Source organism: Danio rerio, chromosome 22, assembly GCF_052040795.2.
Source record: "Danio rerio strain M-AB ecotype USA chromosome 22, GRCz13ab, whole genome shotgun sequence".
NCBI lineage: Eukaryota > Metazoa > Chordata > Actinopteri > Cypriniformes > Danionidae > Danio > Danio rerio.
In genome coordinates this window covers 12,671,573-12,691,127 of record NC_141042.1, presented here as the reverse complement: position 1 = coordinate 12,691,127, position 19,555 = coordinate 12,671,573, and the positions used below count along the sequence as shown (strand labels likewise).

General features: G+C 36.7%; 1 protein-coding gene across 2 annotated transcripts in view; it reads left to right on the top strand.

Annotated features, from left to right (window-relative positions):
• Positions 1-564: 564 nt before the first annotated feature.
• The window catches only part of tmem163b (transmembrane protein 163b), a 60,790-nt gene continuing 41,799 nt past the window's right edge, over positions 565-19,555 (top strand). Inside the window, 2 exon segments of one of the 2 annotated variants that reach the window (NM_001423848.1) lie at positions 565-1,055; positions 2,769-2,891. In NM_001423848.1, the coding sequence (NP_001410777.1) occupies positions 872-1,055; positions 2,769-2,891 (307 nt within the window). In that variant the 5' untranslated portion in view covers positions 565-871. 2 annotated transcript variants of the gene reach the window in all.

Genomic DNA, 19,555 nt, shown 5'->3' with positions numbered 1-19,555 from the left:
AGTCTCGTCCAACATATTAATAATTAAAAATAATTATATAAATGTAGGCTATTATTAGTAGTCTAATAAGAGCTATTTTACATTATTAGATTATTCCATTGTCAGCAAGAGGATTTTATTTGGACAGACTTGTTTACAGCTCAGTCAATAACTGCAATAGTGAGTTGGTCACACAAGATGTCGCTAATGCACCAATACTTCACTGATCCAGTTAGTGATTACTTTTTATTTATAATACACACCTTTTTACCAGCAAATGAATCAATCTAAATAATCATCCATCTATCTATCTATCTATCTATCTATCTATCTATCTATCTATCTATCTATCTATCTATCTATCTATCTATCTATCTATCTATCTATCTATCTATCTATCTATCTATCTATCTATCTATCTATAAACCAGTTCATCTCCAAGTTGCTAAACTATTAATGATATATATAGGAAAAACAACCCTCATAAAAAAATCACAATATTATGGTCTACTGACCGAAAATATATGTAGCCTATTTTCTCTCAGATATAGACTATTTAAACGAGCGTTTTCTTCACTGAACTAAAGTGGATTGAACACGAGCAGAGGGTTATTTGCTCACGCGTCACCAGCTCCCCCCAGACGGAACCTCACGTCCACAACTTTTTTATTTAATGTCCATACTTCCCGCATGTTTCTGACACCTTGCCGTTGTTTATAAAGTACAGTTCGCACGTGCGTGTTTTTAATTAGCGCGCGCGTGTGTGAGAGAGCGCGCGCGCCCGTCCGCGATGCTCTGAACGGCTCCCCGGCAGTGCGCGCCTCCTCCGCTCGCGTCCAGGTGTGACATTTTTCGGATGCTTCTAGACATTTGAACCCGGGCCCCAATCATCATGACGGACTCCTCCTCTGCTTCTGACCCCACGGCCGGTCCTGTAGACCCAGGTCCCGCTCCTTCTGCCCCGGATCCAGCTCTGGAGGATCCAGCATCGACTCCCGCCAACGGACACCATCCGAATCAAGCGGACAGTTTTAACATGGAGCAGCAGATGAAGATCGGGGAGCCGGAGGATAACGGTACGAGTTTGGGAGGGCTTAGATACTCTTGGTTTGGGGTATTTTTGTGATAAAAACATTCCCGTGTGCAAGTTGTCACAGGTTTGGTAGTATTACATTTCTTTAGGGTGTGTTTTTTAAAAGTCAAGTTATGTGTAGGCTAGAAATAAACATTAAAGTTAATAATAGACAAAACGTAAATAATAATAATAATAATAATTATTATTATTATTATTATTATTATTATTATTATTATTATAAATACATAATAGCCTATTCACTAAAGGAAAAATAGTATATGGACACTTCAAATTATTCAGTTGGATTTACTCAATTGAATTATTGACATTGGTTCCACATAATGGATTTGAGTTCATAATACATTGTTAATACGAAGTTTAGTGATAATCATATTCAATATGTTCATGATCCATTTAAGTTAACATAATTTTAATCATGTTTATTTTAGAAATCGAAATCACGTTTTTCTATGCAAAGTACAACATCATTAATGTCAGTAGGGTTTATTTTGTCACTGTATTAATTTACATTAATCTGAAATTAACACCTTTTTACAATAACATTGAATATCATGGATACACTGGTAAAAAACGTGATGTAGAATTTATTCAGAAACAAAATTTCTCTAAGAAATCATTAGTAAGTGTAAGAATTTCTAAGGAAGATTGCACAGAACATTGAATTAAATGTTTTATACATGCATAGAGTTATAATATTTCATTGCTAAATTAAATTGCATTAAATACATTATATTTAGCCCTATAAATCTACAATAAAACAGAAATATGTTATTGTGTAATTCAATTCCTAAAAAATATTGGTCATAATAAATAATCAATAATAAATAATAAACTCAAAATCATGTAAAGTATTACATAAAATTAAACTTTATATGTAATATATAAGCATATCAAAAATCGTCACAATTTCTTTAAATAAAAATCCGTCATCATTTTTATTTTTCTATAAATGAGTCCTTCATAAAAAATATAATAATCTTAATTTAGCTTTTCCTCACCCCCAAAAATGAGTCTTTTGTATGAAAATTGTTTTTGGCAGTCATCAGGTTTTTATTAGCAAAGTTTACATCCTAACGCTAAAAAACATTTAGCAAAAAAAAATCCAAATGCTAATTAAATGCGTGTCCGTCAACTTATTAGAGTGGCTGACTGTAGTATTGGTATCCTAGCAACCAACAGTAAACAAGGCAAACATAATGGAGACAGCTGACTAGTCAGGCGGTTGTAATGTTCATTCGACAAATGCATTTCAATTTTTCATTATTCACATTGATCCTTTTTCGAACAAGTCCAAAACCACCTCAAGCGATTATAAAAACTTTTTTTATTTGAAATTTGGCATTTCCATCACTCATTCCTCATGCTGTACTTCAAATTGCACATTAATTTAACACAGGGGGAATGAAACCTAGCTATTGACATCCTGTAGGAAGTCAGAGATGGTCTTGCTTTATTTAAGTTTGATGAAAACTGTTCACACACTACGTAAAAAGAGTGATTAATACATCAATATTGTGACATATAAACCCTTTAAATAAATGTATACGAAAACACATTGCTTATGAAAACGTAACTTTTGTAACAGACCCTCATTGTTGTTGAGATATTACCCAGAGAATAAATCACTTTGAGTTCCTCAGAGATGCTTATGTCAGGGAAGCATGAGGTAATCTGACTGTGTGCTGTCCCTCAGCAGGGCTCCTGGAGAGCAGCATGCGGCTCAAACCCCATGAGGCCCAAAGCTACAGAAAAAAAGCACTATGGGTGTCGTGGGTCTCCATTGTGGTGACGATGATCTTGGCGATCGCTGCGTTCAGTGAGTATCATGACGTCTTTGGCATCTCTAGAGCACCACGAGACCCTTGATGATACAAGATGACCCTTGATGATGTCATATCCTGTTTTTAAGATGAGCTCTTGAGTTAATGTAGTTTATTCTTTGGTGTTTTAGTGATGCTTAATTTTTTGTGTACATCGGACAGTTTAATCTTATTTACGAATTTATTTTAAAACTAAATGTACAATTATTACTACTATAACTGCAAATATGCCCAATACGGTCACGGGTGTTTTGCGCTTACCGGCTGACCGATTACCTCCGTGTGGAGGGCTTTCCCACGACAGTTAGTTTGTCCAGTTAGCTCGTTGTGTACGTCGGTGGACTTGAGATGCTGAGAGGAGTTGACCATGACGACGATTGGGTTCGAGTCCGGGAAAGAGTGGTTACAGAAATCAGACAAGACAAAAACAGTATCCAAAAAATAAAATAAACAAATGAATTACATGGTCAGAATGTGGTGAAATCTGAAAACATATTAAAAAATATAAGACGAGCGTTTTCTTTTTCTGGACAGCTTTTGTTAATTGTTGGTTGGGTTTAGGGAATTAAGCTGGTGGGCGAGTCAATCTTAGAAATTTGTTGGGTTAAGGGAAGGAGGAGGGTGGGTCAGTTGATTGCCTGATCGAACAGTCAATCATTCAGTCAGTCAGACAGACGGTCGTTCGACAGCAGCCTCTGGTGGGTTTACGGGAGAACAGCGCAGGTGTGAATGGCACTCACGAGAGACATTTGAGATATGAAAAAGCACACATAGGCCTCTCGTGGATTCGCAAAAGCAAAAACTGCCGTACCTCCCGGTACGTATTTCACGGTCTCTAGGAACGTCTACGGATCTACGTTTTCAGAATGAGCCTAGATTGATATATACACAACTGATGTAAGCCACTTATTAGTCTTTCTGCAGTCCTTTGGCTCTTGTACCCAAACATACTTCTTCTTTCTGCAACCCTTCTCTGCATACTAGAACTAAACAGTTAACTTTGTCTTTAATATATTTCACAACTTTTACAAGCATCCAGCTCTATGTGACATGTCTAGACTTCTTATTAGACAGCAGTCTGGAGCAAGGACCCCCGCACTATATTTATTCTTATACTGCTATTTCCCTCTTGTCAACAGTTCCTTCTAAACGAGTAAGCAACACAGTAAGAAAGAAGTAAGCTTGGTAAATATATGGTATCATACAAGAAATAAAAGATTGATTAATCTGTTGTTAGTCTAAACATTTTTTTCTAATAAAAAATAAAGACCTAAAAGTAATAAATATAAATTTGTTTTCCCTGACATGAATATATTGGAAGTTGCACTTGTTTTAATGGAAACCGCAACAGTTGTTTTGGGTTTCTCGTAACTGTTTGACTTTAATTGATGGTATGTAAAAATCAATGAATCCTATTGGAGTATGTCCCAAAACATAGTAGAAATAAATTAAAATGTACTGTCTTTAATGTGTTTTGATGGTAATTATAGTGGAAACCATTAGAACTTCTGTGATGGTTTCTTTTGCTTTCTTTTTTTAGGTGCACACACAAATGCTCAACCATGCTGGTACTATATGCAATAGCATCCATCACAGCTGGTACAAATGCCACTAAAAACATAACAAACCTTCAAGATGTTAATCAAATACATTTTAATGGTCTCTAGTTGTGACATTAAAACCCAAAAAGATTCAATTTAAACCAATATAATTTCCATTAAAATCATTACAAACTCTTCAATGGTTTCTGTAGTTTTGCGTTTTCAGCAGGTTAGTCAGCTTCCAAGCCATGCGGTTTAATCCCTAAGCAGCTAGTTTTAAGCTAACAGAAGCCCTGTGCTGGATTTGATGTATGATTTTTTAGGGAATGCTTTCTTTTCCGTCCCCTGAGTACTATATGACTCACCTTGCACTTCCAGAGCCGGACGGGGACTCAGGGACTTTGAGACTCACGTTGCCAGGCTGTGAAGATTCAGTCACATAGCAACACCAGAGCAGCGACGCCGGAGAGATGCTGTCATTTAGACCAGTAATGGCATGGTTTTTAAGCGCAGAAAGAAATCAAATGATTGTAGACAGCTGGTAAGGGCAAGTGACTGAGATAGAGCGAACTGTTTTGGTAAATTAACTTGAGTAAAGCAGGATTTGGATTGATTATATAGTGCTAATGGCTATTTTGAAATGGAAACACCTAGCAAGGCTGTCGAAACTAGTTGTACAAATGCGCTAACAGCAACACTGGTACATAATCAGATAGCTTTGTTGCTAGAAACTACAATTTTGTTTACAAAAAGTAAATAAAATGATCTAATTACAAAAAAGTAACCAAAAAATACTATTAAGATTCATTACTTTCCTAAATGCTTAGCAAGGCTGTAGAAACTAGCCAGAATGTTGTAAAAAAAATGCGCTAATAGCAATACAGAACCATCAGCGATTACATAGCTTCATGGCAAAAAGCTATGTGACAGGAAACCACATATTTGTTTACAGAAAAATAAATGATATGGTTAATTAAAAAGAAATTACAGAAATTTACTAATTAATTAAGATTCATTATACTTTGCAAATGGCTATTTTGACTTGGAAATGCCTAGCAAGGCTGTAGAAACTAGGCAAATGCTCTAACAGCAATACAGTTACATTAGCAGATAGCTATGTCACATGAAACCACAATTTTGTTTACAATAAATAAATACAATGATTATATGTTTGATTACAAAATAAAGGAACACAAATGTACTACTTAAGATTAATTCTACCTTGGTAATATCTATTTGACTAAGAAACACTCAGCAAGGCTGTAGAAACTAGCCAGAAAGTTGTAACAAACGTGCTAATAGAAACACAGATAGCAGTAGGGCTGTGCGATTTCGGGAAAATATCCAACTGCGATTTTTTTTTGACAGATATTGCGATTTTGATTTGGTTTGCGACTTAAGAGATTAGTCGTAGTCGTCATCTGCTCAGTCTTGGTCGTCTTTGATGCCATCTTGATCTTAGTCTTCATCTTAGTTTTCTTGGTCTTAGTCGTCATCTTCTTGGTCTTTGTCTTGATCTTCGTCTTGGATGTCAAGACCATAAGGAGGAAGATGACAGCGAAGACAAAGAAGATGACGATCAAGACTAAGAAGACAAAGACTAAGAAGACCAAGACGAGGACCATAGATGAATACAAAGACCAAGACCAAGAAGATGACGACTAAGACCAAGATGGCATCGAAGACGACAAAGCAGATGACAATGAAGATGACGATGACCATAAGGAGGAAGATGATAACAAAGACGTTATCCAGATGATAAGATGTTGACCAAGACCAAGAAGATGACAGCCAAGAAGAGTAAGACTAGATGACCAAATGCCTAGCAAGACTGTATAAACAATTGCGTTGTAACAAATGCGCTAACAGCGACACCAATACATTAGCAAATAGCTGTGTTACAAAAAACAATGTTATTTACAATAAATAAAATGACTATAAGGTTAATTACATAAGAAAGGAACTATAAATTATGATGTAATATTATTTTTCTTAGCTAATGGCTTTTATGATTGGAAAATACTTAGCAAAGCTGTTGAACCTATAGCCAGAATGTTGTAACAAATGCGCTAACAGCAACACAAAAACGTTAGCAGATAACTTATCTTCATGGCAGATGGCTTTGTCACAAGCAACCACCATTTTTCTTACAAAAATAAATTTAATTATAATATGGTAAATTACAAATTAAATGACAGAAATTTACCAATTATGATTTATTCTACTTTGCTTATGGCTATTGTGACTAGGACTTTACATTAAACATTTGTATCAAGTCAGGGAAAAAAGAGAGCAGAGTGCTAGCATTTAGCATCATTATATTATATTGTAAAAGCACTTGACAGAAAACATTCACTTGAATGCTGTACGATGATCAAACAAACATGAATGTAACAGCCTCTAGCAAATATTGATATTGGAGTGTGCTGGTAAACAAACAATTCTATCATTAAACAAGTAGTGTTTAACCAGGAAATAAGGCAAATGCTAATCTGATGCTTTAAAAAGAGTCAAATCTCTATGTCGAATTCTGTAACTATTGATATTAGATTTTTTTTGGACATGTTATAAAGGAAATAAATGCACTAGCACAAATATCCTCAACTTACACTGTTATTTGGATGATAAAGTGGTTGTAATGTATTGCTTTGTGTTTCCAAAGGTGCTCTGGTGGGTTGTTATGCGGTGTCCAGGGTGTTCTGGATGGTTATGTAGTTGCTTGGGTGTTCCATATGGTTATTATGAGCTTGATAGGGTGTTTTGGATTGATACTACAGTATGTGATAGATGTTGGCTAGTATAAATTTTGGATTGATTCTACAGTATGTGATAGATGTTGGCTAGTTGCTAGACATATGCTAGCATATAGAGACCTCAAAGTGTGCTAAAAATTCATATCTTGAAGCTATTAAAATCTCATCTTAACAATACCACATCCATGCAGGTTGCATTTTGGGTGGTTGCTATGCAGTTTATAAACGAATGCTAATTTGTTTTAGGTAGATTTTAGGTGGATTTATACTGTCGCAAAAGCACCCTCAGTCTCTGTTACATTAATGCAAGTATTGAAGTTGTTCTCAATCACATCCCGAGGGGATAAATATTCACTTTAAGCCACCCCATCTCAACATCCATGCAGATTGTCAGGGTGCTTTAGATGGTTGCAAGGGTGTAATGGGTGATTGTTATGCAGTTGCTTGGGTGTTCTGTATGGTTGCTAAAAAGTTGTTTATACTGACTCAAGTCAACCCCGATGTCTCTATGTAATTCTAACTGAGCATTCTCACCGAAGACGGCGAGAGCATCGAAGAAGATGGAAGTCATTAATTTTCAATGGGAGCCAGTGGCGATAAGTGACGTAGAGCGGTGTGGCACGTCTTCACTAGTGTGGCCGTCAAAGAGATTTGAAATCAACTCAAATTCATGGTAAGGGGCTATGACGTGTTCGGCGGCAAACAATTGGAATGTTGAAGTCCACCACTTGAGAGGAGTCCAGAGAAGTCACTGTGAACTTTGCAACCACAGGTGTTGTTGCAGTCGCAATATTTGCCATGTTTTCTTACAGGTACTTAAATAAAAAAAAGATACTGCCGAGTTACTGATAAACGGAAGTCTCATGCTAACTAACGACAGTACAAAACAGTATCGCTGCTTCAGAATATTTCAGACATATGGACATATTGGATAAGTGGAGCATAGCCACACCACACGCAACAACTGGATCTTTCGTAGTTAAATTAATTTGATAAAAGGCTAGAGAGCATGTTTTTATGCAGGAATGTAACTGATTTGCTGATATGCTATGAAATATATGATAATATGAAATCTATGTAGTGAACTTGCTGGCTTCAGTGTGAACACACAGTTACGGCCCATTCACACGAGGCGTCAGGGTCAATGCTTCCCATTCACTTTGAATGGGTGACTTCAGGCATTGCTGAACTGTAGATGCGTCTGCGACGCTTCAGTTTGCTGCAGAAGTTGGGAGTTCTCAACTTTTCAAGCAACAAAGGAAGCATCAGCTAACTCAATCTATTTATGCAAATACACTAGCTTAGACACTAGCGACTGCAGACTAATTTAGCCGATTGCAGACTAATTTCATTGGCTGACGTTGCTATGATGATCGCGTCAGCCCCAACTTTAGACACGCCTTCTGTCAAGCGTTGACGGTGAAGCCCTGTGTGAATCAAGGCTGATTTATACTTCTACTTCAAGCTTGGCCGTGGCGTTTATTGACGAATAGCCCTCGCTGTGGCTGCGGCAACGTTGACGCGCACCTCTGAAAAAATTTAACTAAATGACGCGTATCGCAAGCTCTGTGATTGGTCAGCTTGTTAGCGCTGATGAGTGTGGGTGGAGGTGAGAGCCCGATACCCGAGGATGTAGAGGTGTCACGGACGAAAGTGAAGAGGGTTGGGGAGTCGCGGAAAAAAGTAAAATTGAACAGCGGACGGTGGAGGAGGGCGTGTGAGGAGAGGGATCAGTAAAATGAGGTGCCAGATCCGGCATGTACCGGCACAAATTAAGCCGTGGTCAGCGTCAAAGTATCCCATTCACTTTTAACAGGTGTCATCAAGCGTTGCCAATCTGAATTGTGGATCCATTGGCTTTGCTTCAGTGGCATTGCTAGCTGCAGAAGTTGGGACTTTCTCAACGCCAATGGAAGCGTCAGCCAATTAGATCACTGTATGCAAGTACACCAGCTCAAACAGTAGCTGATTGCTGACTAGTTTCATTGGCTGACGCTGCTATGATGAGCCCCAACTTCAGACAGACCCTCTGTCAAGCGTGGACACTGTGAATCAGGGGTTACTCCCTAGATATGGCTCTCATCAATTTTGGGGGATTTTTTTTTTCATTCTCCACACATAAATATGGCTTTAGCACCTCAAGTTAAAGAGATATTTCACCTTAAACTGAAAAATGTATGTCATCCTTTACTCATCCTTCACTTGTTCCAAACCTGTTTGACCTGTCTTTCTTCTGTTTGCATAAAAAGGAAGATATCCTGGAGTAAGCTGTAATCTATTGACTTCCATTGAATTTGTTTTCCATGGTTTTCAACTTTCTTCAAAATATCATATTTAGTGTTCAATAGAATAAGGAACCTCATAAATGTTCGTAAACCACTTGAGGTTGAGTAAATTGTGAGTAAATGTTAATTTTTGGGTGAACTATCCCTTTAGTAAACAAGCACTAAATGGCAGTAGACTTCCCCACAAGTCTTCAAGAGCATCAGTGTTGTTTTGGTCTCGCGCATTTGGGTCAGTATGGGTTTTGCGCAGATCAAATCTATATTTGACGACTGGATTATGGTTTTAAGCGAATTATCCTCGAATCGGTTCAGATAAAGTGTCTGATCAGGCGATCTGAGTCTTGCTCTCTTCACTAAAGTGCCTATGAGGTTACGCTATCTAAAGTGTAAGCAGGACGGCTTGATTTTTCATTAACAACTGCGCTACTCCTGTCAGCCCTAAAGGGACCGTGTGGGTTTGTGTGTGTGTGTGTGTGTGTTGCATTTGGAAACCGATGAAGGCAGGAAGAAAAAAGGAAGAAAGGAGGAGGAGAAGAACAGAAATGGTCTAATATATGCCAGACTGCGAGAGATGAATTCCCAGATGTCTTGCGCCTTTCCAGTGCAGCCAATTAACACGCTCTCAGCGACAGAGTGTCTTCGGCTTCGCACACACACGCACAAATGCGCTCACATACCTCCAAACCTAATAAACACATCCAGAAATTCCTCCATTGGCGGAATCGAGAGCCGAAATGTCAGTTCTCTGAGAATTAAATGACTTCAGACTGAAGAAAACGAAATTAGTCTCTCTCTGTGTGTGTGTGCGTATTAGATTTTCTTGCGGAAGACTCTGAATGTAAATATCACTGTGGTGAGGAGAGGTCATGGGTACAGGAGGGGTAGTTCACTCTCATATTAATGCATTCAGCACTACCAGCCTGTAAAAGCCAGCATGCCAACTCCCATAGAGCCCTGAGTCTAAAAATAAAAGATGGAAGACAGATAGAAAGAAAGAGAGAGAGAGGTGGAGGGTGCTTTGCCCTCTCGGCACCTCCTCTGGTTTTTTTTAAAACATCAACACAGTGAGCCAAGTAAATCGGTTTGGGAGAACAACTAGATGAAAAAGGATGAAAAAAAAAAGTTGCAGTCTCACCAATTCAGGTTCAGAGATGGAAAACAGGAATATCTGGCGGAAATGGTTGACTTAAAGAGCAGTTTATATGGTGACCTAATATATTGTGTTGGAGCCCACTTACAGTATTTTACAGGTTTAAATGCATCTAATGCCAGAAAACCATTGTCTTTTTTTTGTTCACACTTTACGATAAGGTTTCATTAGTTTAAGTTGGTTCATATATTTACTTATATGACTAATAATGAACCATATTTGTACAGCATTTATTAATCATAGTTCAACATTTACTAATGGATTATTCAAATTTAAATTCTTGACATTAGGTAATATACTTAATGTGACTTTATTTACATTAACTAACGTTAACAAAAAGGAATAAATACTGCAGTAAATGCACTGTTCATTGTTTGTTCATGTTAGTAAATACATACTAGTCAGTATTTTATGTGACACGGTGGCTCAGTGGTTAGCACTGTTGCCTCACAGCAAGAAGGTTGCTGGTTTGTGTCCCGGCTGGGTTAGTTGGCATTTCTTTGTGGAGTTTGCATGTTCTCCCCATGTTGGCGTGGGTTTCCTCTGGGTGCTCTGGTTTCCCCCACAGTCCTAAGACATGCGGTATAGGTGAATTGAATAAACGAAATTGGCTGTAGTGTATGTTTGTGTTTGTAGTGAGTGTGTTTGGATGTTTCCCAGTACTGGTCTGCAGCTGGAAGGGCATCCGCTGTGTAAAACATATGCTGGATAAGTTGGCGGTTCATTCCGCTGTGGTGCCCACTGATGAATAAAGGGACTAAGCCGAAGGAAAATTAATGAAGTAACATTACTTAATACAACCTTATTGTAATGTTACAATTTTTCAGAATCATTTAAGAGATCATGATTTTGTTACGGTTTGTTTGAATCAATTTAGTGCTTAAGTTCTGTAAACCCCTCCCTCTAATTAGCCAAATCTCCTCTGATTGGTAAGCTGGCCAAGTCTGTTTTGATACCACACCAGCCAACATTTGTCTCAGAATTTCGAGTTGATGTATGTGGTGTTAATAACTGGATTTCGGGCGGCGATGGCTATCGGATATTACACAAAAGTTGATGACCAGGTGGGGTTGTTGGAGACTGTTCTAAAAGAAATAACAAAACAGGAGGGTGGCGGGTGATGGGTGTGAAATACGGAAGTCTCCGGGGAAAACAGAAGTGTTGGCAGGTATGTTCCATATCTGAAACAAAATGTCCATTTCAGAGTGCTTGTATTTCAGACAGATTATGCAATTTAAAGGGCACCTATGGTGAAAAATCTACTTTTCAAGCTATTTGGACAAACATATGTGTATATATAGTGTATATAGTGTATAGTGTATATAGTGTATATAGGATGACTTCAAAGTTGAGGCCTTCGAAGTCCATGTGGGCCGAAACGAACGTTGTAAAATGAGAAGGTCAATCCTATAGAGGACTGATCTCGTCACCTAGCAAATTATTTATTCATTAATTTTTCTTTGGCTTAGTCTCTTATTTATCAGGAGTGGCCACAGCGGAATGAACTGCCAACTATTCTGGCATTTCCTTCCAGCCCCAACCCAGCACTGGGAAACACCCATACACTCTCATACAATTTTGTTTACCCAATTCACCTATAGCGTATGTCTTTGGCCTGTTGGGAAAATCGAAGCACCTTGAGAAAACCCACGCAAAACAGAGAGTCTGAGAACATGCAAACTCCACACAGAAATGCCAACTGGCCCAGCCCGGACTTAAACTAGCAATCTTCTTGCTGAAAGCCATCATGCTGCCCGTTTCACAAATTATCTAAATGTATTTCCCTTAGTCCATATATGGAAACATAAAAAAAATGTAAACTGGCTATAGAATCACATTTAGTAATAAAAAACTCAGTCTCTTTGTCTTTAACATTTGATTAACTAGATATGCAGTTGAAGTCTATTTTCTACATATATAACTGTAATCTGGAGTTTGTTTAAAAAAAAAAAAAGCCCTTTCGTTATCCGCGCACAATGAATCTTGGGAGGTTTGAGGCCACAAAGGATCAAACAAGATTTATTTTTTAAAACACTTATGACATGTTCTTTATTATTTAAGCTTCACCATAAAAGTATTTGCATTAAAGTTACAAGAAGCAGTAGTTTTCTAGTATAATAGCTGATATCAGGATTGTATTAAACATATTAGTGTTGCTATGTTTACTATTGTATTATTATTGTGTTATAGCATTACTATGTTTACAACTACGCATATTATTAGTATTAAAATGCGTGTGGTATTATAACTATTGCTAGCTAGCCACAGATTTACCACTGGTTTTAATTATTAGTGCTAACATTACTTTAGTTGTCCCTAGTGTTTGTAAAAACCGACGATTGGCATTACTATAATTTTAGCCTTTAGCATCTAACAACATTATTTTATTTGTAGCTTGTAGCATTAATTTTTCAAGATTCAAAGCTGATATGTGTTCGGTTTTAGCTTTACATATTAGTTTTAGCATTATTAGCGTTAGCAATGGTTAACAATGATTCATTGACTTTTTCAACATTAACATGAATAAACATATTTGTTTTAATATTGATTTAGTTGCTCTTATTTTTGTAGAACCAAAACTAAAGTCAGTTCTGTATTAGCATTTGCTTAAACATCAATAGCATGTAGAAAACCTTTTAGTGTTAGCATTAGTGCTAGTTTATTTGAATGAATTAGCTTTATGTGAATGCTTTATACTATTAGCAATTACGTTAGCCTTTTAATAGAATGTAAACCTTTTATGGTTGGCATTAGTGCTAGTCTATTTGAATGAATTAGCTTTTATGTGAACGTTTATACTAGTATTAGCAGTTACGTTAGCCTTTCAATAGAATGTTGTAAATCTTTTAGTGTTAGCATTAGTGCTAGTCTAATTTAAAAAATTAGCTTTTATGTAAGTGTACTAGTATTAGCAGTTACGTTAGCCTTTTAATAAAATGTAGTAAACCTTTTAGTGTTAGCATTAGTGCTAGTCTAATTAAATGAATTAGCTTTTATGTGAGTGTTTTACACTAGTATTAGATGTTACATTAGCCTTTCAATAGAATGTAGTAAACCTTTTAGTGTTAGCATTAGTGCTAAATATAATTGAATGTATTAGCTTTTATGTGAATGTTTTATACTAGTATTAGCAGTTATGTTAGCCTTAGCGGTTTGTTTTGGCAGTATCATAAGCACTGCGGAGACCAGTCAAAAGTCTTCCATGAGACTGCAGCGCTATCAGAAGATTTTTGAAAACGTCCTGTAAGTGATAACAACATGCAAATTTATTCACCAACTCTGACACAGAAACTAGATCACATTCCTGTTTTGGTTTGTGTGCGAGGATGCTAATGTGCATGTGTGTGTGTGTGTGTGTGTGCTGCAAAAAGACAGACTGATCGGAAGACAGGTTTCTCAGAGCAGCTGTTGTGTTGGATTTCAGTATTCTGTAGCTCGCAATCTCTGAAGATTCTGCCCTATTTTCACACACACACACACACACACACACACACACACACACACACACACACACACACACACGCACACACACACACACACACAAACGCACACACACACGCACACACACGCACACACACACGCACACAAAACGCACCTAAAAAGAAAGTAGAAGGCACAGTTATGAACAACAAAACATGAACATCTATTTTAATGAACATTTTTATGTCCTCGTGATCCATGAGGCTGGCAAAAAACAAAGCTTCCTCGGGCAGTCAAGGACAGGATCTTCAATGAGTTTATACATCATGCGCTGCTGATACAACTGAGAATAACTGTCAGAAAAGGCTTCCTGCCGCATAGCAGCAGTATGTTCATTCCTGGAGCGATACGTGTTACGAAAACAAATCCCTGTAATAGAGATATTAAATATATGCATGTTTGTTCTCATAAACAAAGCTGCAGGAAAGGTTGCTTGAAGGTTTTTTTTTTAGCTACATTTGTGTATGTAGATGTAAAAAGTAGATGTAACATTGCCTAACTGTCCATTGCGTAAACAGATAACATAATATGAATGTGCGTAAAGTGTGAACGCACGGTTACATTTTACTTTTTTCCCCATAGACTTCCATTCCTAGGCATGCGAATGCGGTAGACCAGAAATGCAAGCTCTTGCGACAAGTTTTGCATGTCGCTGCATAGCAAAGTTCAAACTCGGTGAACTCTGAAATCGCATCACATGATTGCGCGAGACCAATAGTAGATCAAAACATGACCTCTCTATACAGAAATTTTAAATATGGAGCAATCGCTTGCTTTTTCTGCGTCTAATTAACTTGTTTAATTTTGCCCATTTTCACAGCACTGTACAACAGAATGTGGTATATGCAAACAGACTTTTAATTTCAGTTTAAGTAATCGCGCTTTCAGACCAAAATTTTAGTCATGCAACGCGTTATTAACACGCTTTATTAACGTCATGTATTAATTTAAAGTAACTTAAATAGGTAAAGCTATTAAAAGCTTTATGAACTACGATAAATTGAACAAACTACTTGCATAATTCCTAATGTAAGGTAATTTAATAAAAGACTTCGTCAACATAATTTCAGGGCAATTCGTAACTTTAATTTAATAGCTAATTTGCACGAGTTTGTACAATCTCATTTTTTTAAATTTAAGTACAATTTGCTCATCTCCCAATGAGGGATGGGGTTTGGTGCCATGCTTTCTAAAAATAGTAAGTTTTCATACAAACTAAATTATATGAATTCATACAAACTAGCTACATTTTTGACATTACATATAAGTTCCATTTCCTCGTAAAGACTGATGTATTTTTTTTGTGTCAAGCACATGCTTATGGTCCGGCGCAGCCTTCACACGGTCGCATAGCCCTCGCCATGGCTGATGCAGACGCTGACGTGCACCTCTAAAAAAATGTAACTTCATGTCGCATCAACGCATTGCTTACGCACTGTGATTGGTCAGCTTGGTAGCGCTGACAAGCGTGGGCAGTGCTGAGAGCAGCGAGCCCAATGGAGCGAATGTTTACAAGTGTCAAATCCCGTGATGGAGCTCCAGATGGAAACTTTTGTTTTGTGTTTACCTTATGATTAAAGTTGTTGCACGTCCGCCAGTTCCTGCCTCCGAATGAGCGAGTTTTAGCTACTTTTAGCTTCAGAAAAAACAAGAAACTCGACACAGAGGAACAAAAAAACTACTGCCAGCTAGTGTTTCAGAAGTGTTATTGCGGAACAAAACAAACAGTTCGCAAAATTATAAATGCACAACTATGCGTAAGGTAGGTACAGTGGGTCACGCAGATTACTCGATGCAGAAGTATAAATCAGCCTTAAGACTTTGGGCTGAACTTTAACTATCATATTAATCCTGCCTTTTCTCTGCTGGGAAGAAAGTTTATAGATGAATTTTTCTATGCAACAGCATAATAATTTACAGTAAATTTAAGTACAAAAAACTATTTTATTTAAAGGCACAGCCCAAACAATCAGCTATGCTACTTCTCTATGTCGTCATTCACAGTGAGTGTTTTGTTAGTGAAGTCTAGATCTGTAACAGACTAAATGCATTGTAGATGTGTTCAACACTTCATTGTGATCCTACAGCTTTACGAGCTTCATAATTTTTTGAACCACTCGGGCCGCAGTCTCAGCACTCCTCGAAGAAGCTGCTGACTTCACATGAATATCAGCATAAATATCGCTTCCTAATGAGCAGGGAACGGTTTCGGCTTTCTGCAGATGCGCAACTCTCCATTAATCCTTTCAAGTTACTGAAGATGCACTGCGTGTGGTACAACTAAACCCCTGCAGTTTGTTGTAGGATTAAGGTTTACTTGAGTGGAACTTTCTAGTGCATCCGATGGGACGTTCTGCTAGACGATGAATGACTGCACTGTGCTGTATTGACTAGATGTTGACTGTCAATGTGCTTCTTTAGTTCGGCCTCTTGAGGTCTTGAAATTGGCTGGTGCGAGACGTCTAAAACGGAGTGCGTTTCACTAAAAGGAAGAGAATTTATATTTAGCCACTGCTAAATCTTTAATCTCATGCTGCGGCAGCTCTGTTATTCATTTTTAACGGCGTTCCTGAGGAACAGTGTGTGTATTTGTTTTTGAGTAATGACTTCTGATATCTGAATGTGTGTGCAAACTTTGGCTAATGACTAATGATTTGTTATATCCAAGGATGAAAACTTTAACAATAAGGATGTAGTTGTAGGGGCCTTTTACACAACAATGTTTTCAGCCAAACATAGGGAACTTTTTTTGACGCATTTATCATGTTTGTTTACATGACAATGGCATTTTTGAGACTGAAAACTGGTTCCAAAGGGGAAGTTTTTGAAAACACTCGTAAAATGAAAGTCTTTGAAAAACAAGGATAATATACGCACACACAGTGCATGTTCGCAGAGGTTTGAATTAAAGGAAAGGCAAACAAACATACAAAAATGCAGAGTACATGATAGTGTTGTTGCTTAAATGTTTCCCAACGCTTTATTTGAGCAAAGATTTACTTCACATTATAACAAACATCTTATAATTTACATGACAAATTATACATACACACTAGTGCTGAGGTGACAGTGCCAAATACTGGCCTGTTATACGTAATAAAGCGTTTTTGGCCATATTTGCGGATGTGGAAAGATCATTTTGGAAACATTGAAAACAATCTAGCCAAAAAAAATAATTAAATAAAATTTTGGCTATAACATCGTTTAAAAGTAGCCTTAAAATATTCTGTGTCTACATCTGCACCAAATATATAGCTAAATATCTCAATAGTAATAATATCAAATAATATTATTGGAATCACTTTCAAAAGTATTTTTTTTTCCAGGTGATGAATGATTGAAACTACAAAAAAATAATAAAACCCATCAGAAGAAGGGGCAATGGAACCATATGTTCACATTAAAGACATTCTGTGTTTGCTCCAATATGCATTAGGAATCAGTTCTCCAAAAAGAGCTAAACAAGAACCATGGTTCTGACCTGGCATTTGTAACACAGTGTTTTTGACATTTTTACCAATGTGGGAATGCAGATAATTTTAAAAGCATTGTCATGTAAGCATTAAAGTTTAAAAAAAAAAAAAAACACAAGGGAAAAACTTTCTATCATTGGCTAGATTGGTGTTGTGTAAACATATAGCTTTAAAAACATTCAGTATTCATGTACACTAAATTTATAGTCAAAGAGAAATAGTAATATTGGAATCACTATCAGTTTGTTTTTTGAGATGATGACTGATAAAAAACAACCAAAAAATAATAAAACCCATCAGAATTAGAGGAGGAATTGGAAATAATGTATATGTTGATGTTAAAGACATTCTGTGTTTGCTCCATTTTGCATGAAGAATTAGTTCTCCAAAATAGCTAAATTGGAACCATGGTTCCCCTTTTATACAGCCATATAAAAACCATATGTTAAATTAGCATTAACATTAGTTTTCACAAAAACTGAAAGTTTTTCCCTTGAGATTAGAAAACAAAAAATCAACGCTTACAACGCTTTTCAACATGATCTGTGTTTCCACATTGGCAAAAAAAAAAAAAAAATAAATAAATAAAAAAAACGGGTGTTATGTATGCCAGGTAATTATTTGGCTTTGTCACCCTGTTAGTAAAAAGCACCAGTAAGATGATAAAGTGCTGTGCAGAAGTACCCTACCAAACACAGAAAGTTCTACTAATGTTCCCATATGGTTCCTATTTAGTTATTTTGGGAACTATTTCCTTAGATAAAATAGGAGTACAAAGTAAAATCCCAGCAAATGCAAAAACATAGTCTTAAAAACATTTAGTGTTCGGCTACACTAAATCTATAGTCAAAGAGAAAAAATATCATTGTAATTACTACCCAAATTTTGTTCACCGGGTGTTGACTGATAAAAACCACAAAGAAGAATAAAAACCCATCAGAATAAGAAGGGAAATTTGAACTATATGTTTACGTTAAAGACTTTCTCCATTTTGCATGAACAACCAGTTCTCCAAATAGAGCTAAATTAGAACCATGGTTCCACCTAACACAGCTGTATAGGAACCATATGTTAACATTAGCATAACATTCTGCATTTTTGCATTTGCTGCAATTTTCATTGTACTGTGCTATTTTATCTAAGGAAGAAAAAAAAAAAACTAAACAGGAACCATATGGGAACATTAGGGGGAACTTTTTGTGTTTACTAGAGTACTTATAATCCTCTAATTTATATAAAGCACTTCAAATTACCATTGTGTATGAAATGTGTTATATAAATAAACTTTATATAGCCTTGCTATATTGTAGCATATTTTATGTTAGGTATTAGTAATCTCTCCTTAAAAGTAGTAGAAACCATTTGTTAACATGTAGGGAACCACTTTGCTGAGATGCTTCTGTAGCACATTTTACACTTTACTGTGCAATCTTACTTCAGTAACTTGTTCTACCAATAAACTATAAGCAGCAACTATTTGAGTGCTTGCTGCGACACGTCTGTGACACATTTTAGACTATACTGCACCATTTTACCTTAGGAATCAGATCCACCCTAAAATAAATAAATGGGAACTAACTTATAAAATTAGGGAAATGTTCTACATTTGCTTAAATACAATGTTTCATGCTATACAGTCACAATTTTACATTAGGAATTGGTTCGCTCGTAAAATAACCAAATAGGAACCATACAATAACATTAAGGGAACGTTCTGTTTGTTAGTCTACTTCTGTACAGCATTTTACTCCATACTGTACAATTTTGATTATAAACTGGCTCCCCACACAAACACAACCATTCAGTAACATTAAAGGGTGTATTCTCAGTTTGCTGATATATTTCTTTATCACATTATATTTAATATCATACCACAAAACAGACTAGAGAGACTAAACTGTGCCATACTGTACTGTACAATCATTCAGAAAAGAGATGCACAAACAGTCCTGAAACGCAGATCGAGTACCTTTGAGAC